The sequence below is a fragment of the Seriola lalandi genome, unplaced genomic scaffold, assembly GCF_002814215.2.
Source record: "Seriola lalandi dorsalis isolate HSWRI2012SDOR001 ecotype SW California unplaced genomic scaffold, Sedor1 jcf7180002054581, whole genome shotgun sequence".
Classification (NCBI taxonomy): domain Eukaryota; kingdom Metazoa; phylum Chordata; class Actinopteri; order Carangiformes; family Carangidae; genus Seriola; species Seriola lalandi.
Window position 1 is genome coordinate 3,985,901 of NW_019525134.1, and position 19,200 is coordinate 4,005,100.

A 19,200-nucleotide genomic window follows, 5' to 3' on the forward strand; every position below is an offset into this window, starting at 1 on the left:
TTATAAAAGGTGTTCACCTTCCACATGCAGTGGGAAAGTCAGACAGGTGGAGGCACAAAGTCTTACACACAAAGTCTCATGTAGCATATGTATTTTTGAACACACTTTCCCTTTACTTATGAGTAACAAGACACCACTAGAGGTGAAGCAGTCAGTGTCTCCAGGTTTGCTCACTGTCTCAGGAGAAATTGACTCTGCCAGTTAGTGCTGAAATGGCATGTCAGCAGGGCTGCATTGATCTCCAATAATTTCACATTTTAACAGCTGAGGACTACTGACAGTTGGTCAATTACATACATCGGAGACATTAGATGATTAGATGAGACCATTTTCAGTGCTACTAAAATTGCTGTTTGATATGGGAGAGATTATCTGGACAAAGAAAGATATGATAATACTTCTGCAGTAAATGATTCAGCTAGTGACACTCGATTGATATCCATTTATACGACATTAAGTTTATAGAGTTATGGATATTTAGAGATGAATGGAGCACCACAGATTTGAATCTTAAATAATTGCAGGTGTCCAAGGTTAACAGCAGTACATTTAACACAATCTGTTTCACTGCCAGCTTGCCATACTGATTATATGATATATTGGCTTACAAAAAGGGAGCAAAGCATTACAGGAAATAAGTAGATTTTAACAGGCACAAACAAAGAGAGACCACACACTGACAGGGAGACAGATTTCAAACAGGCAGACATACAAAGGAACGGAGAGCCATACACGTTCGATATAAATACCTCTGAGATAACTGTGGCCATGCTGTGATAAAAGGTTTATGATGTAGATACTTCATGGTGTGTACACCATGGATACATGTGAGTACACAAACCATGTATTATGTAATCCTGTTAGGTCCGTCATTACCTATTCAGTTAAATGTAACTGGGCTGCTCTGACGTGTCATATGAGGTATATATATATATATTTGAACTGTCTGGAGCCATTAGACTGTATGTGGTCATACGCATTTTTCAATTTCATAAATATGAGGAAAATGTAAATTGAAAAAATTATTTTGTACAAGGGAGTGTGAAGTGTCTGATAATTTTATTTGACAACAAGCCTTTAACTGACTCAAAAGTGTATACAGATTGCCAGCAAAATAAATGAAATATTCCTCAAGGTCTTTCTTTCAAAAGACTGTGAGGCACACAGCACACACTCAACAACTATCTTGCTGAATAGATTCAGCAGACTGACTGTACACTCACTCAACATATATGACGAGTGAAAAGACTGTGTTTAAGACAAGGGAAAGGAACAGTGAAGAAATGACTGAATAGCAACCTTGATGAGATCAACACTCACCTCCATCCCCAGCAGTTTCAGGGCTTTGGGCTAGAAAAGCAACAAAAACATAAACAAACAGAACAAGACCTTGTCGAATGTATTTTATAGAGCAATTTACTCTATAAGCACAACACAGCATAGACTGACAGAAAGACAGACCCACTGACATGAGACCTTAAATATTCCTCAATATGGAAAGTCACCCATAGTTTAAAGATTTTAATAAGGGCTAGTATTTCGTGCTGGTGTGATTGACGGTAAACTAAACATACAGCAACAATCTCTTATGCTGGTGTGTTTGCATGTATTAAAGCAGAGTGTATTTGTGCATTTGGTACAGTACTGTGTATCTGTATTAAAGCGGGGCATGTATGAATTATGCATTCATGAGCCATCATCTGAGTTGGTAAAAATAGCCCAGGTCTCCTGTGGGGATTTTGATATCTGCATCTATTTCAAGGCTTTGTTCTTAGTTAACATGTGTGTGTGTGTGTGTGCGTGTACACATGGCTATGTGATCGCACGTTCATTTCATCTAGAAAATCACAGTTAAATTGGAACTGACTCTCTTTCGCTCTCTCTCTCTCTCTTTCTCTCTCTCTGCCTCTCTCATTTTGCGTCTTTGCTCATTCTCTGTCCCATTTCTTCGCTTTCGCTTTATCTGCGTCTTTCCAGCTGCTTTGTTGCTGCCATGGCAGACATACAATGAGATAAACAGGCACATGAAGACTCACGTACACACACTCAAAAACATACACACTCAAACATAAAAACCCAAAGGTGCATCATCAAGCAGAAATATGGTGTTTCAGACACAGCTGTGCATATTTCTATTTTCATCACACCTGTGACAATGTGTGAAGTATTGAAGCAGAATGAGAATCATATGTCAGAACAACAGAACATGAACATATACCATATGTGATATGTGGTGTACAACACACAACCTCCAAAACAATATAGTACAATTTCAATGATCAGCTTCTCCACTTTGGTTGAAAGTGTGCTAATCAGCGAGGTGAGTTTCTGCAGTGGTTGCAGTGAGGGGTGTATATTCTTGGGTTTACGATGGCAAATGATGAAGAGCCATTGCTATAGATGGATGATTTGTTGCATCAAGCTAATAATAGCCAGTGCTGCCACTCTACTTGATGTAGTAATGAAGAATGATGAATGATGGTAGTACGACTCTTATGTTTGACCTCTGCTGATGAACAGCACCAGGACTGCATGAGATCACAGACTCTGCAGATTTAATGACAACTCCGCAATTGAAAGAATACAATAAATGCCATAACATCATATTCATCATATTGAGTTTTTCTAAATGTGTTATTTCAGTGCTTGAGTTTTCCATTTGGACAGTCAGGCTGAGACATGTAGACTTATATCCCATCCTTGTGTTACACTAGCTGGCAGTTGCACCTTGAAGACAAGCTGCTTAATCCTGTTGTTTTAAATCTTGGCTCGCCAATAAAGTAGTTAGTGGATCTCCAATGATTATTTTTTATTGTTTTTTTTCTAACTGTGAAGCATAATTCTGGTTTTACTGACAATATAAATAACCGGTGCTATATCAATAAAGTTTTACTTACTTATTTGGGCTTGCTTCATAGACAAAGTATTTCTGTCCCGTCATTGCAGTTACGCTTTTTGCTCATATGTTTGGAAATGTCAGAGCAAAGGAAATCCACCTTAAGTCTTATAAAGACTATGACTTATACCTATCACTTGAAGACTACAGTTTGATGTACTTCCTGCTCATGCAATCACATCACAACCAGTGCATTTATGTACATGCTAATTAACTAGTTGCATCAGCAAGGTGGAGTTTACCCTTGAGGGCACAATCCCTAATTAACATTTTATTATTAAAATATAATTAGCTCATTTTATCCATCTTGCCCTTACTGTGCAAATTTGATAACGACGTTCATTTCACTGATACTGTTTGTTTGATTAATGACATTAAAGCTTTTCAGATGTAAGTGTTGAAATGTATTAAATGGTGAGATGCTAATGAAGGTGTGGATCATTCACTCACCCTTTTGGGTCCGAAGAGGTTATGGTATAGAGTTCTGAATCTCTTCCTGGTGTAGTTACACCGATATGCCCCGCCCATGAGGTATTCAATGACCAGTCCAATGTCGATGAGGCTGATGCGGTAGTCCGGGGGCAGGTTTCCCTGGAAAACCAGACAGTGTTAATAGGCAACAACCCACGCCAAGTGATTTATAAAGGAAAGTAAACAAGAGGGAAACAAAGAGTGCAAAACAAATCACACAGTCATACACGCTCTACAAAATCCATATCAAACTCTTTTTGGCTATAAAAGAAAACATGATTATCGGATTCACCTTGAAGTAGATCCAACTGAACCCTGGATATTCTCGCTTGGAAAGAACACACAATGTCAGTGAGTAAACCGCACGATAAGCAAGAACAAGGGAAAGGAGACACACAGAAACTCAGGCAAGATCTCTCTTCCAGCCTCTTTAATACGTTTTTACCTCAACCAGACTGAGGTTCAGTTGTTTTTACAATTTGACTTCTTTAAAAGTATGTGGATCTCAACTTGATTGCAGAAACTCCGATATCATAACCAAAACATTGGTTGAACCAAAAACGGGTCACTTTTTCAGGTATGGTAATACTCCGGACACCTTTTGTAGAATGAGAAACTTCAAAGCCCCAAGCTGTAACTTCTTCTCTTAAATTCAATAGAGAAGCAGAAAATGAGGAAAGAATAAAAACTCAGGTGCAGTATGATTTACAGAGAGAATATATACTGTCTGAGGACAATTGCAAAGCATGTAAAAAATTAAATGATTTGTCACAATTTGCATTTAGGGAAATAATGAGATCTTCTCAGTGAGGTTCAATGCAGTCTTGTAGAGAAGAACAGAGAGAGAGAGAGAAGTAATGACTCATTAGCCTGGAAGAGAGGGGCAATAGCATAGAAAGACAGACGGACAGCTATTAACACAGGGGAGGATCATTATTGAAATAGAAGTCCTTCTGCATGAAGACTATAACCATGTCAATACTCGCTGCTCCTCCTCGTGCCCTCAACATCAACCCCAGATCCTTCAGTCATTATCCCTGACCCCACCGTTCCTTTGAGATATACCAATTACCTTACATAGCTTTACACCTTGATACCATCTCCACCCCTCTGCAATCAGAAGTGAGATCCTAGATATCCTCCCTGTCCCACTCATCCCTAGCCTGACTTCATATCCAAAGATACAATTTCATTGGCAGCAAAGGGAGGCCGCACAGCTGACAAACCCCTGTAGGCCAACTGATACACTTTGAAGTAGAGAGAACCACCGATAGTGCTTGCCTTTTCAACATCCGTGGTTCAAAGCACACAAAGCTTCACCTCCTCATCCTACTGATATATATAGTTCAAACCAGTCAGCGGTCAGCCAAGCCCTCCCTTTAATTCCCTGTGGTGCTGAAGCTCAAGCTAATAACTGTTTGTTTACACCTTGTGTGAATGCACTCTAAGATCTTAGTCCACTGCGGTCTTTGATTCTCCAGTGTAGTTAGTAAAGTCTGAGTCATGGCTGACTTGCTAATGGGAAAGTTGCTCTCCTGAAAAACTCTACAAATTTTTTTTCCTGCCTCTGTACAGCAAAGAGAACAGCAACTAGTTTAACAGCTGAACAAGCTTTTGTTTAGGTGTCACACATTTATGGAAGATCATTATATTATTACGATACTGACAATATTAAAGTATATAATGTAAACGTACACTACATCAGTATTTCTCATCCTGGTTCTCATGTCATCTGACGACCTACAGTACTAATCAACTACCCAAATATTTTTGATCATTCCTCTTAATTAGCAAAGCAAACTTAGAAGTAAAACAGCCCGATTACATTTGGTTTTCCTCCCAACTGTTCCTGATGTGTGAGCACCAAAGCCCAGGGTGTATTTGCTACCACACTTTGTCCATAAAACTACACTGTTCATTTACTCTGCAGGAAAACCAATTTCTCTTTTGGCAGCTGCACTCCACAAGCCAATCTATGTGATTCTCCCTGTTTTTTGACTCAGCTTTCACACAATCTAATGACTGGACCGGATTAAACCTCAGAGTAGCCTTCATAGCTCTCACAGCTGTTATTAGCACAACACCTGCATCTGTATCAAAAGCAATAAACCGCCAGTTGCTGACTGCTGACCACTCTACAGAGAACTATGAGGAAAAAACAGGAAACAGCGATGACATGGTGACTCAACCCGAGGGATAGTAGTTAATTAGCATCATACTATGATACACCAACGACACACAGACATTAAGCTACGCTATTGCAATTACACACAGCTCTACAAAAAGAGGATGGTAGTGTTATGCCATGCAATACAATGTGTGTTTTGCATGTTTAAGAAATGGTATAGTGAGATGTCGTGTATTGCACACTGCATATTCTCTGCATCAAACTTGAGATCGGAGTTGTGTTTAAAGACAGAGGAGATAAAGGAGTGGATGGAGCCTCTTCAGAGACTCCCACAGGAGAATACTGCATTAATCAGTAGCAATTTAATTAATGAACGCCTCACAGTTCTAATGGTGGTGTTGCTGACCTCTCCGTCATCTCTCTACAGTGGGATAACTCCTAATTGGTGTGGAGACATGTTGAATGTAAAATTCTAGGTTGTTTGTCTTTTATCGCCAGTAATCGTCAAGGTGCTGTAGGAGACGTGCAGCAAACTATAATGAAGACTGCATAGTGTTGACTTTTTTTGTGCAGCCAAAACCTACTGAATGAAAATGCCACCATTTCATCGTCTGAACATGAAATTAACAAACAAAAAAATCGATTTCATGTGAGGGCTTTTGCAAGTTCACTTTTCAAAGAATCAACTGATACTCCATATCAAATAGACCACACTAAATAATGGTGTTAATAATAAAACAAAACAAACAAACAAAAATAAATTGTGGGTCTACGAAGTTCTCCTTTATCAGCCTCACAGCAGTTCCACTGTGGCCTCAGTTTTCTCAAACTGAAGTTCTGTGGATAAAACAATGTTTAATACATGTAGTGTTTGTTTACCATGGTGGCGTGTGCCTTAGAGAAAGAACAGTAAATTGCAGAGTGGTCATGAGAGGGATGAGAGTCGTGCATAGCTCTACACAGCCACTGCAGCCCGCAACTCCAGCTGAAAGAGAAAAGCCGGCCTCTATTTGCAGTTACCAGCAACTAGGGCTACCAAAATGTCAACACACAAATTGATGCAAACAGAGTAACAACACGCACCGCAAAAAAAAAAAAGCAACTGAAACGCTATGTAGTCAAAAATGTCTTCTTTAATATACACATTCAAGCCAACATTCCCATACGGTGTGCCTGAACAGCCACAGAGCTAAAGGGACGGCAGTGATGCTCATACCTTTTTGACGTCTCTGACGAGGTGGTACAGCGTGTTGGATGGTCCATGTCTCTGTTGGAATAAATAAATAAATAAAAAAAATCAGACACAGCACAAACATATCATTATGATCACTGACAGCATCTACAGTTCCTTATGACAAAACTGACCATGCCTGCAATACTGTTCACCACCAGCTCCATGTTTTTCTTGTGCAAGTAGCCTTTCAATCAACATTTTACTTTGAAACTCACTATCACAACTGTTTGATAAAGGAGGTGCTTCCCTGGTGTGCTGCAAAAAGATGATACGTGTATTTATAGTCAGTTTACGTGTAATTGTTATTACCGTGTTGTAGAGCTCCTCCAGTCTGGAAAGCGTGAGGAAACGGTGCATACTGACTCCGTTTTCAATCAGAAGCTTTACAAAGTCCACTCTGTCCAGAACCAAGGCATCCAGCATCGCCTGCTCCAGGGAACCCACCTGCACATGGGATAGGTGATATGATGATGATACCAAGATACACTACCATGGAATAGATAAAGATGGAGCACCAACAAACTACAACAGGATTATTACATTACATATTACATTAAGAGGTGACTTCAACATTCATTGTGGTAATCCAATGAACTCTAAAGCAACGTTTAACGATCTATCCATTTTTTTTATCAATAAAAGGTTAATATCAGTGAAAATGCAGCAAGAGCAAAAAGGCCTGTAATTACAATATAATATTTCTGCTGCACTTTATTTACTATATTTGATAAGGTTTGCGGTTCTTACAGGCCACTGCTGTCCATAGATGAAGATCTGACTGCGGGCGATGTCCACTCTATTCCACGCCAGTGCTAAACTCAGCTGGTCAGGGGCAGAAGCGTTGGCACCTGAGAGAGGATGCAAGCAAGTTGATGGACATTTCTTTTATTTCTGACAAACAAGGTTTTCTAAACACAGACACATAAACAAGGATCCAAACTTTAGAACAATCTGCGGTTATGATTTTTATTAGTTGATACTTTAGTTGTTAGACATACTGTGTTGTTTTAATATTGATACTGATTTGTCTTATTTTATATTCTCTTTATATGCTTATATTCTCAGTTACACCTGCTGGATGCTTAAACTTCTTGCTGAAAATTCACATCAGGTATGATATGATGAGGTTTTATCTCGCTTATCTGGAGAGGCAGCTATGTAAAAACTATGTTATGTGCTATGTTATACAGTATTGCATCTCTGATTTATGGTGGACAGAATCAATGCACAGTAGCTATGAATGTGAGATACTTGATGTTAGTTTGAATGCGGCCTCTCCAATTGTGTATCATTATTTCAGGTCAAAATTTATTGATTAGCAACCTTAGGTGGTAATGTCTTCTTTTGTGGGCTGCAGGGGCTTTAGGCTTGGTGGTCCGTGGCTTTACAAGCAACCTGTGTCACCCTGTATGCAGCCGTGTCTGCTCTGTTCCTATCATGTGTCTGTAGAGAGGATGTCTTTGCATTGCAGAATGACAGCTTGTTTGTTGATGTATCACTCAATTTGATGATCTCGTTCTTCATAAAATGCGGACAACTGTGCTCCTTTGATTTTCTGTGTCAGTGAACATCATTTACTGTACTCTGGTCCTCTAGTAACATCAGCATGGTTGTACAGTAATCTGCAGAAGAAGATAAAGAACTACAGTACATACATACAGACAAAATTAAAAATGAATGAAAACAAAAGATCAAAAAGTGGGATTGTTGACAAATCCAATTAGCTGAGTATAATATTGGATGAAGAAGAAGCAAGATAAAAGACATGTTGTTTACAAGATTCAAGGAGCACACTGACAATAAGGATAAAATAAAAGTAAAGTAAAGTAAAAGTAAAAAGGCACTTCTGTCATCACTGTGACGGCTTTGCTGCATGTCATTGCTGTTTGGTAAAGGACATACTGGCGGGATGTAAATCTGCTGAGATATTCACAATTTAAGGCTGGTTTAAGGAAACTTCAGGGTATAAGATCTCATTAAACTAATACCTGCTGGGGTGACTTGCTGGCCAAGGGATTGAGACGGATATTATATACTGCAATCAGCATTTGTTGCATTTCATTCCCCCTTCTCTCTCCCCTCTTGTTTTGAGTTACCTCTCAACTGCTCAATACTGTGTCATCACATTTCTAAAGATGAATGATAATAATGGGCTTTATGATAATCTGAGTCATAATATACTTTTAGTGACGGGGCTGGGATGCAGTGTATAAAAAAAATAATTCCAAGTGTGTGTATTCATTGCAGGAGCAAAGGCGACAGTGACACTGTATTTGTTGAAATGGAAGGAGAAAATCTGGACACAGCAGAAAATGAAGTCCAGACATAAACAGACTGTATATGAAATAAATCTCACTATTTATAATCTGCATAATCCAGTATGAAACAGCTTCAGTGTAAAGGGTTACAAAATTGCACTCACTGCATTTAAATTTATAATCATCCTGTGAGAGATCATCTGTGGCACAAACTGTTGACCATGGAGATCTAACAGAGAACCACAGTCTGCTGTTCACATTAATAACTTACCTGTACACTGGGAGGAGTTAATTGAAAACAATTTATCTCAGCCTTTAGAGAATTCCAGTGTCATATAAAGTATAATAATATCCCCATATGTGTAGACAAGCCTGTGTAATTTTCAATAAGCACACTGGTATCACTGCCTTGCACAGCGCTCTCTGACTTAAAGGTCTGCACAGCATTACTGGAGCTTAATGGTCTGAGTTCAGACAGAGCCCCTGCTAATAAGATGCAGAGCCCACTAATAAGAGCTTTAGTGGAGATATGTGTATATTAAAAAGCAAGGTGGCCTTGCTTTATCAAAGGCATGTGACTTCACTCTGTCTGCCTACAGGGAGGTTGAACTGCAGCCAACTGACTTTATAGACCCAATCTTCAGGATATTGACTATCTCCGGCAGCAGGCCATCAATTACTCCAAATTCCTCTCTATTACACCATGTGTGTTTAGCCGCAGTTTCCTTTTAGCTCTGTCTGTTCACACTTCTCTAAGTCTTTCTCTATATCTCTCACACAGGCTCTCACTCTCACTCGTTTTGTTCCTTTTTTCCTGCTCTTGCGCTGCTCTCCCCTTGCTGTGTATTCCTGACTGCGCTGTGCTTTGTTGAGCTTCAGGCAGTAGGTTAGTTCCTCGGCGAAGGAGTCTAATCCAGTGTTTTAAAAAGCTCTCAGGCAGGATGTGACTGATTTCATTTTACACTAAAAGCCCTAACACGTTCCATTCACTCAGCCAAAGAATGAGACTTGCATGTAAAATGACCCTCATGGTGTTTACCATAAAGCATTTTTTGCCCCTTTCCTTAGTGTTCCTCTCTCATCCTTTCACTTCTCTGATACCTTCCTTTCCATTCCCTTTTTTTCTCTTTTGTCTTCTCACTGTCTTTGATTTCAATGCCTTCCTTCACTCATTCATTCAAATGCCATCACTATCACAATGTGAAAAGAAATGAACAAAAAGGCGATAAACAAGTGAACAGAAATGAAAGCTACACCAACAGATGGAGTCATGAGTGAGACGTGTACATAAGAAAAGTAATAGAGCAAGAGAGCAAGATAAAGATCATGCATCTTGACTGATGCACATAAATTATGTAAAACATGTTTCTCTTTCCCTCTCCAAGCTCTCTAGTTTAGTCTCCTCCTCACTCTCTGCGGAATGAAATGTTTCTCTGAGGAACAATTCCTGAGACAGTCAATCATACGCTCTGATTTGCTAAGCAGTCCCACAGGACTCACTGTTTCTTTGTACACGTGCATGAGTGTGTGTTCACATGTATAGGTGTGTGTGAGTGAAACTCCAGTGGGCTTTGTTAATGTTGCATTCCTTGAAGAGGCAAGAGCAACCATGATCAATACAAGCTACTGAACAACCAATCGAAAGTATGGATCAATGACTGTGTGTGTGTGTGTGTGTGTGTGTGTGTGTAAAGAGGTGTGTATGGGAGGGTGGGGGCATGGAAAACAGTGCAGTGGGAAATAAGGTAGAGATGTGGAACAATGGGGAACAGGAACACATTTTCAATTTTGGAACTCAGTTTGGTCCAATTTGGCCCTTATGCATAACAATTTGTTGCAGCATAAGGATCACGTGCTTCTGCTAACTTAATATCTTCCTGTATGTTTTGCCATGTCATGCCTTAAGACTACAGTAGACTATAATAGACTGTGTTGTACAGGCATAGATATAAGAAACCTCAAGCTTGGACAGCAGGACCTTAGACACAATGTGGGCAGTTAAGCAGTTTTGAGATATACAAGGCTCATGTGGTATAACAATACCAAACAGGCATTGAACTCATTAAAAATGTATTTCATGAATACAAATTAAATTGAAATATATACTTCAAAAGACATGGCACAAAAGACATGGCACTTTCCATAATTCATTGGTAACTGTAAGTGTCTTCGTGTAATTATTTGTCTGTCTGCTAATGAGCAGCTGTGTTCATGCTAATGGATTATTCTGCATGTGTTGGTTTTTTACCTGGATTCACTGCAGGCTTGTCTGAAATGACTTTAATACTGTAGCTGGTACGCTACTAGAGTCACAATTTCCTCACATTCAAAGGAATAGTCGGATTTTTTGTGAAATACACATTAGATGAGAAGACGGCTGAATAGTAAGTACATAGCTATTGCCAGCAGCTGGTTAGATTAGCTCAGCACAAAGACAGGGGAAAACAGTTAGCCTGACCTTCTCCAAAGCAAACAATATGTGTCTAAGAGCACCCCTAAAGCTCACCAATCAAAATCTTATATGATTCATTGAATCTGTAAAAAAACTGAAGTGGAAAAATGACATGTTTTGCAATGCCTGAAAAAAATACATTTAACAAGCCAAAAAGAGTCAGATATTTCTATACTGATACTGATAACATGACCCCAGAATTAAGCCAACAGCACTGTTTCTGCTAAATCTGTAAGTAAGCAATTGTTTAATAATACAGAATAATATCAGGACTTAACGCTGCAAGTTTGCATTGGAGTCTTCCTGCCCTGCAGCAATCAAAAATTGCTTAATGGAGCTTTAAAGGAGAAAAAAACAAGCACAGATGTCTATGTTTTATTCCTCTGCTATGAACAGTAAAACTATAAAACATACTTGTGTGCTTTGAACATACACCTAAACTGGGACAGAGAGAGGAGTGCTTTCTGAAATGATATCATCCTCCTTTTATGTACAGAAACTTCCACATAACAACATCCCTGGAGGGTGGCAATGAAATGGAAGCCACTTACTGTACACTCACTCTCCAGCACACACACATAAATGCACACACCCACCTTTGAGTAATGCAGTGAGGATGGCAAGGTCAATGTCCTGATGGCCCTCTGACCCCATCCGGAAAACCGTTATCTGAGAGACAATGAGAGAGAGACACACAAAAACAGGGAGAAAGAGAGAGAGAAAGGTGCATGAATTCTTCACAAGCCAAACTACTTGAAAGTGACTTTAGTCTTGAGTCATTCATTCGTTGCTTGCTTGAATCTATCAAGGCTAATAGCATAAAGAAATTCAGTCACATCTTGAGTGAGAGTGTTCTCATTTGCTGGATTAAACTTCACAAAAAACACTGCTAGCGAGGTGCTCAGAGGGTGAAAGAGGAGAGGAGAAGAGAAGTATGACTGATAAAATATACGGTCTGTTCTCCTCTCCAGACTCTCCTCTTTTCTCTCGTCTCCTTCTGCGGGAAACACCACAAAACTCTCACACACAGCTTATTCACTGTAGGGAGGAAATGAAGGGATTTGCTGAGAAGGCAACTGAGGAGAGTGAGAAAAAAACATGACAAAGGGGGAGATCAAATGAAAATGCTCTCCAGTTCCAAAGATCATGCTGTTCTTTTTCTTATTATTATTATTAGGCTTTAGGGAAAGTATTTTACTCTGAGGCCAGTTTAGGTCTTCATCTGTGTAGTCTGACATGTCTTTTAGCAGCCTTTTTTATATCGTCCATGAGATGAACTAATGTTGCACTAACTAATGTTGCTGAGGAGGAAATCTGAGAAATGGAGTAGCTTTTCTGGATTTTTTTTCCCTGTCATATATACCAAGCGCATGTACACAGACTCGTGATAACGTGTGTGGGCATACATGCTCGTGTGAAGGGCACCTTGTGGGAGCCGTGTACAGGAGAATGCGTGTCCTGAATGCCTGACGAGCTATTCCTCTAATCCTTCCATCCACCATCCATCTCCTCCCACCTCTCTCTCTTCCCTGCAGCCCATCTCCTTTCCCATCCCCCCCCCCCCCCCCCCCCTCTAAATGGCTTCATTTTGTGGAGTTCCAGGATTCTGCGGGCTTTGCTGTTCCTGCTGTTGCTGTTGCCTTCCCTAGGGCAATGCTGCAATGTTGTAGGCTAACCCCCCTCTTTCTTCTCTTACCCTTCTCTCTCTTTTCACACAATCTTAATGCACAAAAGTAATTCAATTTACATTGATGATTTACAGTATCTATGATGTTGGCTCATTCATCATTTGCACACCACATGCTGATGACTTGTTGGCTCCTCCCTGACAGAGAAACGAGGAGTCGGGCATCATGTTAATGCCTAAGCCCTTTGTCATGCATCGCATGTGCTACTAATAAGGGGAGCGGCTAAGTGTGCTTGTGCTTTTGCCTATGTGTTTTTGTGTGTGTGTATGTGTGTGTGTGTGCGTGCGTGCGTACATGCGCGTGCCGGTGTAATCAAAAGGTCTTTCTCCAGGTGAAATAGGAGTGCAATGTGATGTGAAGGTATCGATTGAGGTCTTCATGAGTGGGGACACCAATGAGTTGTTGGTGCAGTGTGTAATTTCATGTGCTTCTCTCGGTGTGTGTGTGTGTGTGTGTGTGTTTAAAAGAATAATTTTTCTTGTGTGTGCACTTGCACTGTGACTGTGAATGTCAAACTATACGTGTAAAAAGCTGTAATTTTCTAACTAGATCAATTTCAGAAATCAGGCAGACAAAGAAAGAGAGAAAGGTAGGGTGTGTCTATGTGTGTATGTGTGTGTGTGTGTGAGAGTGAGAGAGAGAGAGAGAGAGAGAGAGAGAGAGAGAGAGAGAGAGAGAGAGAGAGAGAGAGCACAGCTACCTATAATCTTATAGGGCGTGCTCATGTGTAAGCCAAATCACCCAATCAGCACAGATCCCTATTCTGGCCACTTGTTCATTACACCCTGTAGTTATCATTGTAGCAGAATGCAGAGTTCCCTCACACACACTCACACACATACAAAGGATTCTTTGCTGCCTTCAGGACTAAAGATGGATGACGGTGTGATAGAGGAAAGATGCTTATAGAAGATGTTCGCCTTTGTTTCTATTCTCCCCTCTCCCTCCAGGGCTCTGCACCTTTCCCTCCACTCACTTTCTTCCACCCATCATCTTTCCACCCCCCCATCTCCAACCACTAATCTTACAGCAGCCTTCCACTGGCATACTACCCCCGCCACCCCACCCCCACTATATTTGCCCGCTTCCTCTCTATTTCTTTCTCCCTTTTCCCTTCCTCCAATCACAGCCACAAGGTGACCCCGTGGATATGTGCTACCTGTGATCATAGTGGCTCCACAATTCACAAGCTATGCACAACACAACCTCTGAGACAATGCACAGTTGCTAATTTAATCACAACAATCCCACATAGACTCATCAATAAGAGTGTGCAAAGGTAAACAGACAGTTCCTTCCCCATCTATTTTAGTACTTATTGTGAGCTAAGAAGTTTAGAGAAAAAGCTTCATTGTTTTTTTATTTACTCAGGGAATAAACTCACCCATCTGTTGTACAATACATTTTCAAAATGTTGATATGTTGATGATGCGCTTAGTTAATACTTAAATGCTTAAAATAAATGCTGAATATACTTTTTGACATCTCTCTGCCTCTACACTGACACCTCAGGGGTCAACATACAAGATACAGGGCACTGACTCATTTCTGTAACGCTGCATCTCTCTGTTGACAAGAACACAGGAGAGAGGGAAAGAGCGGAAACGCTAAGGAGAGGGAGACAACTGGAGGCAGGGATCGCGAGGATAGACAGGAGACAGCACGGAAGAGGAAGTGTGTGTAAAGCAAAGGAAGACAGAAAGAGGGAGATTTAGTGTTGACAAATTGAAGACGGATATGAGAAATCAAAAGGGAAAAGGCAGTGCCGTCTTTCTCAGAGCGACTGGTTCTGTCGGAGGATTCCCACTTCGTCAGAGACGTTAAGCTACATGCTTACAGGATCAGAAAACTGCTCTTCACGCTGCAGTGAGCGAAGCTGATTGAAAAACATTCATCTTCATTTAACAGGCAAAGACCCTGCTGATGCTGCTACATGTACATGCAAGACGCATGGCAGACACCACACATGCACACATACACTTGTACAGTACACAGAGGTTTCCATGTTCTGCAGTCTATACATTAACAATGCTATTAACGATGCTTCATCTTTGTGAATTTGAGCATAAAATATTTAGATGTGTATTTTTCTGATGAACCTTTAGTTCAAAAAAGACAAGAGATTTTAAATTGATAAACTGCCCTGCTGACAGTCTACCAAGGTAATGGTTCTCTCCTAGCAGATTTCTCTGTCACTCTCTACTGTACCTCATTTTCTCATTCGTTCTTCAAACCACATATTTTCTCTTATCTTAAGTCTTGTCTCATTTCCTCCCACCCTCCCTTATTCCCTCCATCTGTCCCTCCCTTCCACCCTTCCTACCTCACTTTCTTTCTGTTTCTCTCTCTCTCTCTCATGGTCCATTTAAGTCACTCTTTCACTCTCTTCGTCTTCCTCCTACTCGTTCTTAGTTTCTCTTGTCAGGGAGGCGGAGGAACAGTGTGGGTTGGTGGTTCCTCCTAAATATTTAATCCGAATTAAACATATAAGGACTATTCTACACTCAATAATTCATACCAAGCTGGAAGATACCAGGACAGTCATCTTGCACCCTTCTCCCCGCACCCACACCACCCCACACAGGAAGAGTGAGGGATCTAGAGAGAGGTGGAGGGGGAGGGAGAAAGAGGCACTTCTCTAGTAATTAGGCCTAGAATTGGACTCACATAGAAAAAAATATGTGACAGGCCCTGATAATATTTAATGGAGCATGTAGTCGTGCTTGTTTGACGTTCAAATGAAAATTTTCCAGCTTTGTGTGGAAGAGATAAAAAAACAAAAAAAAAACAAGATAAGTGATACGCAAATATGAGGAAGATAATTACCCTCATCATCCAGACAAAATGATGCAAATGTGGTGTGCTTTTAGTATTGTCTTTCATTGCACTTATATAACATATCATCTATATACTTTACATCTCTGTAAAACTCAAGTGCTTGCTCATTATTCATTGATTACCTTTGCAATTATTTCCCCTCCCTCCTCCTTTTTACTGGGACATGAGGTAGCACACTCTTAAAACAGACCAAATGAAAGCATAAGACAGATGATTGGGAATATTATTTGTAGCTGCAAATAGAGCCTCTCAGTTTTTTTTTATTTTTTTTTTTATTACTGTCTAACTAACTTCACAACATTATATTAATGATAACAATTGTCACGTGGCATCTTGAAAAGACAAAATTAAAGCAAAAAAAGCGATGAGCCTTGAATACAACTGCCTGTTCCGCCTCTGGTAAGGCAAAAATAAACACATAAAACACTGAGATATACATTTCAGTGTGCACGCATTAAGACTTACTAGTTTATTGCCTCTTGATATAAAATGAGTATGATAAACAAAGCAGAAACAACTGAACCGCAAAATGTCTACATGAATAAACCAACGTGCTGAAAATATCGTCCTCCTCCCTTTCACTTGCCCTCTTAGGCAGACACACACTCTCTCCCTCTCTCCTACTTTATCCCAGCCAGTCACCTTTTGTCTTCTCCTTTCCTTCTATTCTTTGGCTTCCCTCCTGCAGAGCCAGAAGAAATCAAAACACAGGCGTACTGGCACAGAGACAAACACACACTCTCATTGTCTCTCTCTCTGTCATATACTTACCCCTTTCAGACTGATGCAATGAACCAAGATAAACCTGCATTTGCTGCCAATGTGGATGGGTCAACACATGTTATCGCACCTGGTTTTGTGACCCAGCTCCTGACCTGCATGTTAACATGGGCTTGTCACTACTTGGCTTTGGTATACAAGCATGAACACAGGTTTCCATAATCACCATAGGACTGTGGTAAAGGTATTACAGAACTAATATAGTTTCACTGTATCCCTATACCAGAGAGAGAGAGAACACATTTTAAAGTCCTATCAGTTTCCATATTGTTTTTAAAATTCTTTTGCTTGATCTTGCACCAGCCTACTTGTCTTATATGGTTCCAATGTATGAACCAGCAGCCCCTCAGGTCCTCTGGCGTAAGTCTTTTCTGCTGTTGAAACAGTCTGCCTGAGCATCTGAACATCTTTTAAGAAAAACCTACATTTTTGGTCTAGCTTTTGATTAGAATCTTTTGTGCTTTGGTTTCATCATACATTTTTACATTTGAGTTGTCTTATTGTCAGTTTGTCAATTATCTGTAAAGCAAGATGAACATGATTGTAGAATGAGTCTTCTTGCATTAACTTGAGACAGACTAAATAAAATGAATTCACCATTTCTCCTGCGATGTCTGCCAATGTAAATATTGCCATCACCAATTTTGATAAACACTAGAATCTTGTAGCTTCTAGGTATTTTACCTGTGACTGATTTCTGATACTATGTGGAGACGTAACTTGTCACTTTGTCATTTTAGTTTGATTCCACATGTGTTGTCCATGTGGTTGGTGTTTTCTCAGGAACATCTCCATAATAATAGTTAGTTCACTGGCACATTCACTGAACAGTTTGCTCACCATGTAGGTCAATGTTTTGTTTCCTTATTGTGTAAGTGGGAATAACAAACGAGTTCAGAAATTGAGTCTCCACATTGTGTGTAGCTGTGTAGAGCCCAGAGGAAACTATGATCAAGTACGGGGAGATTTCTTCTTCATCTCAAAACATGATCTGCATGTTGTCCTGCAGCATTTTAATATTTGAGTTTTAATAAAATGGTTCAGTCTGACCAAAAATCAGGGGAGTGACTTTAATTGAGGTTGTATGAGGTTCATGAATTACTTCCCAGAGCAAACTCTCTCATTTGCTTACTTTCTTTTTTTCCCCTTTCTCCTCTACAGTTATACCCCTCCAATCTCACACACACTGTGGGTCTCTGAGTGTGAGTTGGAGGGAACCCCTGCAATGCTTATCAGCCTGATGAACAGGAAGCTGGTGAAATTACCTCAGAGAGAGAGAAAAAGGGCCGAACAACAGAGGGATGACACAACTATCTCTCTCTCTTCTTCTCCATCAACCATAATCAACTTTGGCTTTCTGAGACTCTCTGCATGGTGCATGGGCACTAATGATTGCAGAATGTGTCTGTTGAGAAAAGCCTGACATTTAATGGACCCATCAACCATAATCAACTTTGGCTTTCTGAGACTCTCTGCATGGTGCATGGGCACTAATGATTGCAGAATGTGTCTGTTGAGAAAAGCCTGACATTTAATGGACAACATACAAGGAGGTGGATTACTACTGAATACATCATCAGAGATTGTGACGTGTGTCAAGACTTGAACACTTCCAAAGCGGTTCAGACTCTCAAGGTGGAGGCCATTTGGTCCTGAACTTCATCTGAATATATTTACATCCACTTAACATTACGTGTCATACATAAAAGATGGGGTAATAATTGCTTCAATAAAAGTTTCATGATGGGCAAGCTTCATTTGACAAATCCATTTGTTCCTCCTCCACGTATTTTTCCTTTTTGGGCTTTGCTATACAGCAGACACCTCAAAACTTAATGGTGATATTGCTGTTATTAGTGATTTAATGCTGTGCCTGTGTGAGTGTCTGCATCTGTCTGTGTGAGTCTGGCTGTGCTTCAGTGTTTTGTCTATATACTGTTTTGCTTTTCCTGCATCTGTAAATTCACCAATGCATGCGCTAATATATGTATGTACGTATGTATTTGCCGGCATGTGTATGGGGACATGTATGAAAGTGCCACTCACCAGCTCCTTCTTCTTCATGCACTCCATGAGAATGATGAACAGATGTTGGGCCTGTGTGCGGCTGTAGGTGAATGTCTTCTGGATGGTCACCAGCAACTGGTCTCTTAGAGACTCATTAATTATGCTGCAGAGGCAGAGAGGTGTGGAAAGAAAGACAAAAGTGTGTCAGGAAGGGGTCAGGTAGAGGTAAAGAGAAGAAAACACTGAGGGGGAAGTGGGCAAATTAGATTTGTTTGACAGTAAGTGATACCAAGGTTGACTGGGACTCTCAGCAATACTTCCTCTGAGTCCTTGGTGAGATGTGATTTACCTTCATCTTTAGCTGGATATATGACGCTTTAAAACTGTGTGTTATTAGCAGTATAAGTACAGCATCAGCACATTGCATTGCGTCATGTTTTTATTTGTT

General features: G+C 40.2%; 1 protein-coding gene across 2 annotated transcripts in view; it reads right to left on the reverse strand.

Moving 5' to 3' along the window:
- trpm3 (transient receptor potential cation channel, subfamily M, member 3) overlaps positions 1–19,200 on the reverse strand; it is a 109,849-nt gene that overhangs the window by 25,477 nt on the left and 65,172 nt on the right. For both annotated transcript variants that reach the window (XM_087177111.1, XM_087177112.1), the window contains exons 9-14: positions 12,036–12,108; positions 7,477–7,577; positions 7,039–7,173; positions 6,712–6,762; positions 3,347–3,487; positions 1,321–1,350 (exon numbers count right to left, since the gene is read on the reverse strand). In XM_087177111.1, coding sequence (XP_087033237.1) covers positions 1,321–1,350; positions 3,347–3,487; positions 6,712–6,762; positions 7,039–7,173; positions 7,477–7,577; positions 12,036–12,108 — 531 coding nt within the window. The remainder of the gene's footprint in view (positions 1–1,320; positions 1,351–3,346; positions 3,488–6,711; positions 6,763–7,038; positions 7,174–7,476; positions 7,578–12,035; positions 12,109–19,200) is intronic.